Here is a 12,232-nt window from a genome sequence, read left to right as displayed (position 1 = left end):
TCAAGGACAGCAGATGTTTTGATCAACTGTACCACAACCATTAATAATGAATGGCTTATACAAATAACTCACATATAAAACATTGTAACAAAACTAGTCACAAATATCCCATCTGCTCAAACTACACATTTTACATGCCCTTGTCATATATGCATTAGGATTTAGTAATGTGCTGAATGGTGAGACTCCCAATCAATGCACATGAAACAGCTGAATGCAGCTATTGCCATGCACTGTGAAAACATAGTGAAAATACACTTGTTCACTGATGGATTTCAACCTAATTTCTTTCTCCAGTAATAGCTTTTGTTTGGGTACATTGGGGGCTGATATGGTGTGTAATGGGTCTGATATGTAAAAACAATGCCCAAAAAATTTGTAAGTCACTGGTAAAAACGGGATGATTTTGATTGGATTCTAAGCACTAACTTAAGTTGCAGTTTCCGTCATAACATACTAAATTTCAAACTCTTAATTATTACAGAAAACATGGGAATTTTACTTCTGGAGGTGTATGAGTCTGTTGATTTCCATTGTGGCCATGACTGCTCCTGTTTGGGTCAGTATTCGCAGGCAAAGCCAGCACACATATCATAGAGACATGAGCCTGTAGAGAGCACACTCCTTGGATGTCCTAATGGCTGCATTGTGTTGGAGAGATGATTGAATTAGCCTAGTGCTGATTGCTTGGCACACTGATTAACGCTCCCTGTTGTGCTCCAGTGCATTCTGGTGTTCATGAGTCCTGCTGCTGAATCTAAATGAGACATGTGGACGTACAGCAGCACTTCATACGGGCCTATGACAGCTTGTAATACACTCCATCACCCCTCTGGTGCATGCAAAGTTCACCGGTGAGATCTGGGTTTTTAATTTAGTGTATGGGGCATCCCTGAGAATAATGAACCACTTTGAGTCTCAAGCTGTCCATCTCTCCTAGGTCAACAGAAATGAGGAATTTGTGTTTTTAGTGTCCGCCTTATTAAAACTAAATGGACATTTCCTGTTCATTCCAAATAGGCATTTCCTGTTTATTCTGCAACACAATTTATGTTGTATTTTCCAGTATCAAAGCAGGAATTAAGCCAATCAAATTTCTGGTTTGAGTTGATCTAAACATGTAACAGTAAAGTGTACATAGTGTAGCCCTTGTCTACAAGTGAGTTTTTGTCCCAAATCAAATGTAACATTTTCTATGCCACCAAGGACACAGATTAGAACACCCTCAGACTTCATCTCTGCCAGACTGTCTGGAAGGAGAAGCCAACATGTGGCATAGTGCTCAAAGGTGGAACATGAGTATAGCAAAAAATAAAACAAAATAAGATGTACATGTCACTATAAGTAAGACAAGCACATGTTACAAATCTGACCAGACAAAAACCTGCTGGAGTATAGTACAGAGCCTGCAGAGTGCTGAGAGTCTTTACAAATTCTCCCACACAAACACATAAATTGGCCACACAGTCTATCAGATCTATCCTGTGTGACATTGGTCGATAAGGTGAGTGCCGTTCATCATGGCTGACAGGCTCGCAGGCGTTTGTCACAGGAACAGTCCATGCCCCTCCACCCTCTGACCCTGGTTTCGAGAGAGAGAGTCTGGACACTTGTTTACCACGACATCCATCACTAGTACAAGAAACCAGGGCTTATCAGAGAGCCAAGTCAGCTCCTACACCACAGCCTCAATCTGCTGGGGTCCAGGCCAGGGAGGGGGCTATATACATGATGACATGTAGGGCAGCAGTACCTCAGTGCTTGTCCTCTTATCCGAAGGTCCGTAGTTTGAGTCCCACTCTTGACATAAACATCATTGGGAGAGCAGTTAGATCCACTGACCCACAGGTTGGAGGTGCAATTCCAGCTCCTACAGATGTATACTGTTATGCTTTTTATGAGGTTATGATTAGCATAACATTTATACAAGAAGTGTAAATTTCACAATAAAAGCCAAAATACAACTATTTACTATAATAATTCTAAAAAAAAAATAAAAAAAAAGTTACTTCCTTAAATGTTATTTCACTAGTTGTGAGACAGCCAGATTTCTTGTAAAAAAATTTTGTTCAAGTTCAAAGGGTGGGGGCATATTTGAAAGAACAGGTAAAGTCAGGATATTAAAAAAGCAGATAAATTCCTGTACAGCTGGAGAAAAGCCAAACATCCACACCCACCCAACAGGATGAGGTCACATTAAAGATTCACTGTTTTCTAGGAAGTGGTAGTTCACATTTCATTAGAGGTTTCTGCTTAAATTTGCAACTGTGCTAACTGTAATCAACATGACAGATAGCCTTCTTCACACATGGTGGAAGCAACAATGAAATAAAAAGGTCTCTCATAGGAACACAGTTTGCCACTCTTGCTCTCACTCTCTTTCTCTCATTCTCTCTCTTACTCCCTGTACAGTAGGTAAACCACAGAGCTATGCCCGCTCCAGCCCAGTGCATGTGTATGTGTGTCTGTGCATGTGCGTGTGTGTGTTGTGCATGCTACAGTTCCACGCTGATGCCCCCAGGACAAGGTCTGTGGCTCCATTTCCTCCTGCTGCCCTTCCCTTTAACACACAGATGTAATCATATTCCAACAAGCCTTCCTTCCTGTAAAGCTCCCGCCCCCCCGCTGCCCCTCCACACCCACTGCTATAATTCAAAACATGCAAACGCACCGCTGTACACACCAGCACACAGCATCATTCACTATACTGAACAGAGGCCAGAAAACAGAGACAGGGCTCCTCTTATTCACCTGCATTTAGTCATTGAGGCCAGTCCATAATGTTTTTAATTAATTAATTAACAGTTCAATAAAATTCAACGTTCAAAGTGATTTGTGTGTAATATTATATGTTTTATACTATGCATTTTTTAGACTTTTTCTTTAAAGTTTCAATTCCAAACCACTTCCTTTTACTGACAGAGGATTGGCTCTAGACCTTTTGTTTTAAAAGGTCTAGAGCCAATCCAAGCTTATAATTGATAACTAGAAATGACTGAGTCTTGATTTGATCAAAATCTGATTAATTGCACAGGCCTGACTGTAGGTAACTGTTTGCTGTGAATACATCCTGACATGGTCCAAAGCCTCGTAATTTTTGCATTATATGGGCCCTTTTAATAGGAAAACTAACCACACTGAAGCCAGAGCAGCAGGCGGATAAAATCAGCAAGATACAACTACAGTGCATCCCTCCCTTTTATTTGAAACTATTTATTGAAAAGATGATCATTTAGTGGCAGTTACAGCATTCTCCAATATTCACATGAAAATATAGTAAAAAGAATGATATTTGGGTTATGGAATATTTCCTATCCTTTGGTTTGACAATGAACACAGTAATTTTAATTCACAAAGAAAGATGATATTGCTTTTAATGTTTTGTCTGTTTTGTTTGTGCTAGGACAGTAAATTACAAGGCATAGAGAGCCGAGCCTGCTGGAGTAACAGGAACACAGAGTAGTGTTTGGGGAATTTGATGAGTGTTTTGTGCCTGCAGTGAAAAACAGTGATAATCATGCCTTGGCAGTGTGATACTAAAAGGTCTCTTCAACAGGAGTCAAGCAGATCCAATAAAGATCTGGTGACAGTGAAATAACATCAGCAGGAAAGGTACAATACGACTTATCTCAATCCCAAATCTGTTAAAGTTTAAATTCACAGTAGGTTTTAGGATGGCAATGTATCAGGTAAATGAAGCGTGCAGAGTGGTCGGACCTGTTTGCCAGCAAGTAGAAACTGTGCTACTTCTGAACAAACATACCGATCTTTGTAGTAGTCATTCTGTAAACAGAAGACTGCTCTGTGACCACTCAATTATTTCACACCAGAATTATTATGTCTTCAGTCTAGAAGTGTCATCATCACAACAATTATAAGAAAAACAAATAATGCTGGAATAGCTAAATTCTTTTTGTCATTAGCTCAAGTTTAATTTCACTTCAAAATCAGACTGTCTCAGTACAATGATCACATTCAGGAATAGTAAGGCCTTACTTTTTGCTCAACATAGGAAAGTCTGAGGATGTTTACACCTGGAAGCTGCTCAATTTCAACAGTGTGTGACTGTGTCTGTATGAGAGCTGAGCCTGGATCAGCTGAGGTAAACACAGAGGACAGTATAGAGTCCAGGAGAGCAGGCACCAGGTGTAGCTATCAGCAGCACCACACCCTGAAGCCCGGCTGACAGCAGATCCCCCCCCCCCACACACTCACAGCTCCATATGTTAGGGGCAGGACCACTGGTTTGACCAGTGCCAATCAACTGTCCTCAATTAAATGACTCTGTGGACAGCAGACTTTTAGGATAGAGAAGTGGACAAAAAAAATGGAGAAGTGGACAGAATAAAGCACAGTGTTGTTTTACAAGCATTAAACCCATAATGCATTATTAAAGATTTTCAATACAGACTGTCCGTTCCGTTACTATAACTGAACAAAACACTGAAATGACAAAGGAGCTGCAAGGGCTATAATGTGCAGACATATGATGGGCATATTAAAAGGCTGAAATAAATGACTACAACATAAAGACCCCTTTCTAAAAGTATAAGCTCAGTTAAAAGAACAACAATCTACACAAATGTTCCTGCTCTTCACACATTTAGGTCAGTCTTCATCACTCCCCAGGATTATGCATGAACCATGTACACACACATTGGTTAAACATGCACAGGTGGCCACACACACAAAGGAAAAAGCAGGGTTAAACCTCTCAGCACAGGCTTGGGCCAAAGTGCACTTAATCCAATCACCTTCCAGTAAAGGCCTCACATGTGCTGGGTTGCCCCGGTAACCCAGTGCAGGACTCTAGTACACAGATCTGCAGCACTCACACATTCCGAGTGTGAACTTAAAGAAAACAAAAATGTCAGAGAGGTTAGAAATGGAGGCATAATATCAAAGTTATGCCAGGAAGAAGAATGCAAAGCTATTCTTTCTGGTAAAGCTTTGCACATGATCAGTTTTTAAAAAACTTGTATTTTTTTTTATAATTTTGATTTATTTCTTAGAAGCACTATAGTATAGAGGGTGAGCTGTGCCCAGGTCATAGTCAGTGTTGGAGAGTAACAGATTACATGTACTGGAGTTATGTAATCAGAGTACAAATTATGACTAACTGTATTCAGTTACAGTTACTGTTTCAGTGAGTGGTAATTGGATTACAGTTACTTTGTTAAAATAAATGGATTACATGGCAGTATTTTCCTGTTTTCACTTTTTGGGCTATACCCCATTTTCTTAGTTTTATTTCGATAATTCCATTCATTGTTGGAAACAGAATGCAGCAATAAACGTCTTGTTAACGCTGGTGACATCAGTCACCCAATGGACGAGGTCATTAATAATTGTCGTTGTTAAGAATCTGATTCTGCATCATTTTGAGTAAAAAACATCAAATATTACTGATTTTTACTGGGCTGGCGCCTTTCTGTTTGTACTGAAAGTGATTTATTACTATTATTTTTTAAATAAACAATATGACACAAACATTAGGGTGGACATAACTGAAGGCAACAGTGATTTCATATAAAAATAATTTCTCTATCAATAATATTTTTAATACGGTTAAGGACAGATTGGACTTTTTATTTTCTTTTGGCAGATAAAACAACTAATGTTCAGATTTCCTCATCTTTGCTTCTCTACCGCAAAAAAATTACCTGTTCATGGAGACTTGGGCTCAACAGACAATTTGAAGAGAACAAACAAGAATTTTCAGGATGTAGTTGCTACAATCATGTTGTTTTAAAAAAGCATGACAATATCAAGTAATCCAAAGTATTCAGATTACGTTACTCACTGAAAGTAATTTAATAGATTCCGTTACGAACTATATTTTGTCGTATGTAATCTATAATTTGTAGGGGAATACATTTTAAAAGTAACCTTCCCAACACTGGTCATAGTCTGTTACATAACTATAGTGCACAGCCTGTTGGCACGTAAATGAGGGCTCCATGATCTTGGAGACCATGGGGGAAGGGTCCAGCAATAGTAGAGTCTCTTTATCTATGGGCAGTCAGAGGGGCCCACCTCCACATAGAAATAAAAGGGAGTGAGAGATTTCCCAATTCACTGATACTAAATAAAAACAATAAAAGGGTTGTATAAAACAACATGAACAACATCATATGCAGCTGAAGTGACAATCGATAGTGTTCTTGAGATAATACATGTTCATATTCTTGCCATCATCTTGGCCCAGCCTGCTCTAGTAGCATGTATCCTACAGCACAATATGAGGCAGTACAGTGCTGTGTCCTCCTGGATGACTCATACATCGTCCACATGTGATGCAGTGCCATTACAGCCTGCTGCCACACAGCGGTCCATGTGCTGGAGACAGCCATGCCTCCACACACACGGTGATTGATGACTGATGAGGTACGGGACATTATCGCACATGCTCGCTCTGCTTTTCCATATGTTCGTACCTTTGGGAAAGGGCTAGAGCCTGCTGCAAATCGCTAGAGTTAGAACATCACTGTGGCTACTATACTGTACCTGTGCATCTCTATTATATAACCCAAACAAGCATCTGAGTTGCTTAAAATAAGTATTAAAGAAGTAATGCCGATCTTATGATGACCTTTTCACAAGTACTTTCTATACTTCCATTCACCACAACTTCCTGGCTTGTGACAGCTGCACCTGGACATGTACTCACCAACTAAAGGCACAACTTTATGGAACAGTATAAAGCAAACAAAGGCACTGTAATAGTTCTGTACTCACTCATGGTGTGATGCCGGTGGTGGGGCACCAGGATGGGCCCAGACAGGGCAGGGCTTCAGACAGGTGAGTTTATAATCCACTGGATCTCTCCTAAAGGCACTCATGACCTAAAAGACATTAAGCAACACATAAGAAGGACAATCCATCTATAAGTTAATGCTTTTATTCATCACAGAATCGACATTGTGGCATTAATAATAGAGGCTTCATGTGTATCAATGATCCCCCTATTCTAATTGCCGAGTAGGTCCATAAATAACAGTAATCTGGCCACAGTAATGAGGTGTAATTTGATCCATTTGCTGAAGTTGGAGGGAGATTTAAGAGGTGGTGATGAACTGAAGCCCCCCTCTTGTTGCTGGGAATGCCTCTGCTGCAGATGTTAAGAGATCCAATATCCTCCAGACTCCAGGAAAAGCAGCTCAGGTCAGCAGAAAGTTGCCACGCCACAGAATGACAAATCATCAACACTGCAGAGTGCAGCGTTCATTTGAACAGAAGGAGAGAAAGGCACCTCACTCACTGAACATTGTTTATCATCAGTTGTCTTTAGTTAATTCTAAATGAATGTTACATAACTCTCATACATAGATGCAAAAGGCTATGACAAAATAATAGGATTAATAATAATATACATGTGCTTTAAGCAGCGCTATGTTGTACTCATAGACTGTATGTAGTTGTAAAATCAGCAGACTAAAGAGATTAAATATTGCGATGGTGTATTTAAAATCCCAGACAGGTTTGGCTTCCATCAAATGCATTACATCTGCCCTGACATGAACACGCTTCATACTGAAAGCACAACATCATCCTCAATCTAATGCAACAAACCCAAATCTAAAGCAGCATTACTGTCAGCTTTATAAGAAACTGCATGTATTTGATATTGGAAAAAAAAAGGGCAAAGATGGGCCTTTTCTGAATAATTTTAGAATGGGCTTTTATCTAAATCTGAAGAAATATTATAATCACATAATAACAATGAAACTATTTTGTGTTGAAAATTTCATTCTATTGTGTGTTTTTTGTGGTATCAAAACCAGTATCAAGCTCTTTCCATTGTATCAGATTTAGAGGGGCAATCTGAAAGCTGGCATTAAACAGAGAGAGAGCAGTGAGCCAGAGGGGATCTGCAGCCAATAAAGAGCCACAGTAGCAGCAGCAGCAGCTCAGAGCAGAATACAGAGGGAATGCACAACCTGCCTGTGGAGAGCACATCTGGGCACCAGATACTGCTACTGCTACTGCTCTGCACTTATAACAGACATTACAGGCAACTGTAGGTAGATGGTTTATCGTTTGAACAATGGGGACTAAAAGAACTATAGTAAGTCTTTAACTAGAGACAGAAAACTGAACAAGAGTTCAAGAAAAATACACAAATCTGCTCAAAACAATTAGTAAAGAAAAAGCATTAGCATAGGTAAGGCTAAGGAATACTTTATTGCCCCTGTAGGAGGAATTTGTCTTTTGCATTTGACCCATTCTTTGTTGCCGCTGGGGCAACATGTCAGGAAGAGTGAACATAAGGGACTGCTGAATTGTGTGAAATTAACTGTTTGTTTTTTCTGTATCCATAGAAACTGTGAAAGAGGATAGCTAAAAAGCTAGGTAAGGAGCTAGCTATGGGCATTTGAGATGCTACAGGCTTTTTAGGCCATATGTAGCAGCAAATGTGGCAGAGGTACTTCCTCCAGAGGAAGTACTTTGAGGGAATGAACAATTTCATCTCCAACCAAAACACAAGAGCAAAGTAAGAACAAGGTCTTTCTTGTTGTGTTCACCTGGCTCCGCCTGGACACTGTTGTGATACCCAGGCTGCAGGACACAGAGGAGGGACACTTTTGGCTCTTCCTCTCCTCAAACTGCTCTAATACAAGATCTGTTGACCCTACCTGACCAGTCCTCCTGTTAAACTGCACTGAGACCTCTGACTGAGACACAAAGGTGACTTGAGAAGAGCAGTGTAAATGTTGCAGCTTGCTGCAGCAAAACTTGAATTTCCTTGGTATCAGTAAAGTCTCTCTCTCTATATATAATAATAATAATATATATTATTATTATTATTATTATTATTATTATTATTATTATTGATAACAAAGACAAAATACAAAAATATATTTGAGGGGACATTTAAAAGGGGAGACTAAAACATGAGAAGGACCTTAAACCCTGTTTCTAAGTTAGAGGCATTTAGTGAAACAAAAGCTTTAGTTTGAGAAGCCACTCAACACCTTGCACCCTGGCACATAAATAGACTATTCAAGAAAAGAAGATGTTCAAAATGTGATTTTATGATTATAGTGCCATTTAGATGCTTGTGGAGGTTCTCCGTCAGTGGGTCACAGGAGAGGAAGGACATAAGATGGCTCATTTGGGGCTTTTGACCCCAATGACAACAGGGCTTTTCTATTTCCTTTCTGTTAAAAAGCCAAAAGAGAAGCACAGCAAACTCAGTAATTTGAACATTGCAAAGTAGATCTGTTATCCACTTCTCTCTTTTTTTTAAACTGCAAATTGCATGCCATGTTGACAAGTGCACTGACTGAATCTTGAACCATTTTTTTCATGAACAAGTGCATTTGCATTTCGAAACATGTATCTTGCATTTACTCAGTTACAGGTGTGTTACTGATCAAAAAAATATATATATATATACAGGCATTCTTGCTGAGAGCAGGCTCACTTCTCCACAGATCTGACCAATAACTTGGCCTGGCAGAGTCTCCTGCTTGTCTCTATGGGAAATGAGTTTACTCTCATACTGTGGAACATTCAAAACAATAACATTTCCATGGACACAAGTAAGTAGCAGACCATCCACAAGAAAATGTATAGTACACCTTAAGGACCTACCAAGTATCCTGATCTTGCAGGTGCAGTAAAGTATTATTTCTATAGTGGAACATGTAAAATGTTTACTATCCTCACATTGCCAAGGCTATTACTATCTTTTATTGACACTGCTCATTAAACTAGGCCTATATTGTTTTACATGATGGGTGTACTTAGTTCTAGTATGTTTTCATCACTGACTGATCAGGAAAGCACAAAAGCTCCAAAGAGAGCTGATAAAGCAAATAGTTGAAGCCTGACATTTTACTCCATTCATTATATCCGGACCGAGAAACCGCTGCCAGAGCAGAGGGATCCGAAACCAACACGTGAGTTCACAGACTCTCCGTCCGTGGGGGGCTAAATGAGCGTCTGATTAAAAAAAAAAAAAACAAAACCTGTTTGAGCAGCCGTAATAACGTAACATATTTTTCGTGTTTTCAAACAGCAAAGCCCCTGACTACATTAAGCCGCATTATCCTGAAACGGGATAGGAAGGATTGCAAGGGAGTCTGTGGTCACCACCCCAAAAATCATTCCAGCAACATCCTTAAACCCGCTTCAAAGTAAGATGACAGCAGTTATTAAGTTAACTCCCCAGCAGACAATAGCCTAGCTTCATAGTTAACTTAAATACTAAATTAATTAAATTGGTTAGGACAGTCTACATGCATTTCGTGCTTAACAAGTAAAACAATGGTGGATTTAAATAGGTATATTATAAATGCCTTATTGCTCATGTGAAGAAATACTGAAACATCTTTACTGTACACAAACATAGCTGCCTTAAGATGATAAAATGAGTGGCATGGCATGTGCTCCAAGATCCAGGGACAGCAAAACATCAACCAATCATGAGTCCTTTACTTGGGCTTAAAGTGCTACATTCTGCTACTGGTGGGTGACTCACCGTGATACTTTGTTAGGAATCCCTGAGTTATTAAACACACTTATTTGGCTCAACAGATCCTTTCGTATTCGTATGGTAGAGATTACATTCACGACATATTAAAGTAGGCAAATCACATGTTTTATTTTGTAGAAACAAACCGGAAATTCGCATAATGTACGCGGTTGGCTATATTGTAGTGGGTATGGCTAGGTAGGCCTCGGTGAATACAAATAAGCACAAAGTTTACAGTATCCAAACCAAGCATACTTGTGTCGTAAGTGTAGAGCTGCTTGAATATATCTGTGCGTACATCCAGCTTACTCCATAAATATAAATGAAGAGGTTTTCATTTTACTTTGAAAGCGATCGTTAGGACCATCGTCATTGAGCCCCACAGAAACGCTGTTTGCACTGACAGATGAAATTTCATGAGCTCGGCAAGTTCCCTGCTCCTACATTAGCGAACAGCATCGGCTCAAAACACGGGAGAGATTACAGCAAATACTCACCTTGCTCTCCGCTCGACGGCTTCCTTTCGTTTACATAGCCACGGGTATTTCCCTGGCCACACAGGAGCAGAAAATGTCTATGGTCCCGTACCAGGAAGTCCAGGGCACTTGTGAAACTCTGGAAAGCCGTGAGAATCCCAGGCAGGTATCAATGCGCCGCCCGCCGGCCTCCTCTCATCTCACCGGCTGGTGCCGCTGCTCGTCCTCCACCCTGCGAACCCCAATGCCCCACACACTACTCAGTGCTGTAGTCACTGACCACCACTAACAGAGGCTACAGAAACAAAAAACAAAAAAATGACTGTGTGAGTGATAAAATAAAAGTGTCACTTATGTCCCATCTTGAGTATACATAATGGTCAACTTGAGCATAAAGATGGTTATTTTGGCATAATACAAGTGTAAGTTATTGTTATTTAGGCCCATATAATAGGGAATAGCAGAAGTCTGAAACTAACACAATTTTGCGGTTTACGCAAACAGCGTGTCTCTAGACCATGGATAATAAGATATTATACTTCCATGCTCTAGAAACAGTGAAATGCTACATAGACTACTTAAACCATGGAAGCACTTAGGTGAACGGTTCAATTGCTTTCCCTGGCTAGAGTTTTCATTGGGCAACTTTTTTCTTTCTTTTTAAAAATTAGGTTTATTTCTATTAACATTTTTAATAATATCCTATTACCATAGACTATAGGTGATGGTCACGTTTTAGCTTTGTTTTGGCTGACCTCTGCTGGTCAAATGTGTGCAGCGTATGAAAACCCCCTGTGAGTTACTATTAGCCTATGAAACGAAAATGGCAGAGAGCTGGCTACTCCTTTTAAAAGTGTTGTATGAAACCGGGTAACAACTATAACTTTAGATGGGGTATTCGTATAGGCATGAACTATACATCAATACAGGTTATGAGAGCACAAAATTAGACATTTAAATTATAAATTTACTGTGATAACAGACATGTGATTAAACGCCTAACTCGTTTGGGGAGCTCGCCAGATAGACAAAAGATGCTATGCAACCCACTCTCGCCCTGCAAATGGAAAAAATACAGGGACAATTTGTAAAACTGTTGCCAAGCCTATAGCCTAAAATTATAATTTATTGAAATAGCTTAAGGGGCATGCCTTTTTATTTATTTTATTCTAAAAAAAAAAAAAAAAATCACACTTACAGTAAAGTCTACAGAAATCCTATTTGAATTGTAGGCTATTCCTTTGAAAAGGTCCTGTGCGTGGTGAGCAGCAGTAGT

General features: G+C 39.7%; 1 protein-coding gene across 1 annotated transcript in view; it reads right to left on the bottom strand.

Annotated features, from left to right (window-relative positions):
* usp6nl (USP6 N-terminal like) overlaps positions 1–11,370 on the bottom strand; it is a 31,474-nt gene extending 20,104 nt beyond the window's left edge. The window contains exons 1-2 of the mRNA XM_020926355.2: positions 10,978–11,370; positions 6,739–6,845 (exon numbers count right to left, since the gene is read on the bottom strand). Of these exons, the coding sequence (XP_020782014.2) occupies positions 6,739–6,742 (4 nt within the window). The 5' untranslated portion in view covers positions 6,743–6,845; positions 10,978–11,370. The remainder of the gene's footprint in view (positions 1–6,738; positions 6,846–10,977) is intronic.
* Between the last annotated feature and the right edge of the window lie 862 nt (positions 11,371–12,232).

Source organism: Boleophthalmus pectinirostris, unplaced genomic scaffold (assembly GCF_026225935.1).
Source record: "Boleophthalmus pectinirostris isolate CB_2022bp ecotype Guang Dong unplaced genomic scaffold, ASM2622593v1 HiC_scaffold_18, whole genome shotgun sequence".
Classification (NCBI taxonomy): domain Eukaryota; kingdom Metazoa; phylum Chordata; class Actinopteri; order Gobiiformes; family Gobiidae; genus Boleophthalmus; species Boleophthalmus pectinirostris.
Note: the sequence above shows the minus strand (reverse complement) of the source record. Positions and strands in the feature narration are given on the sequence as shown.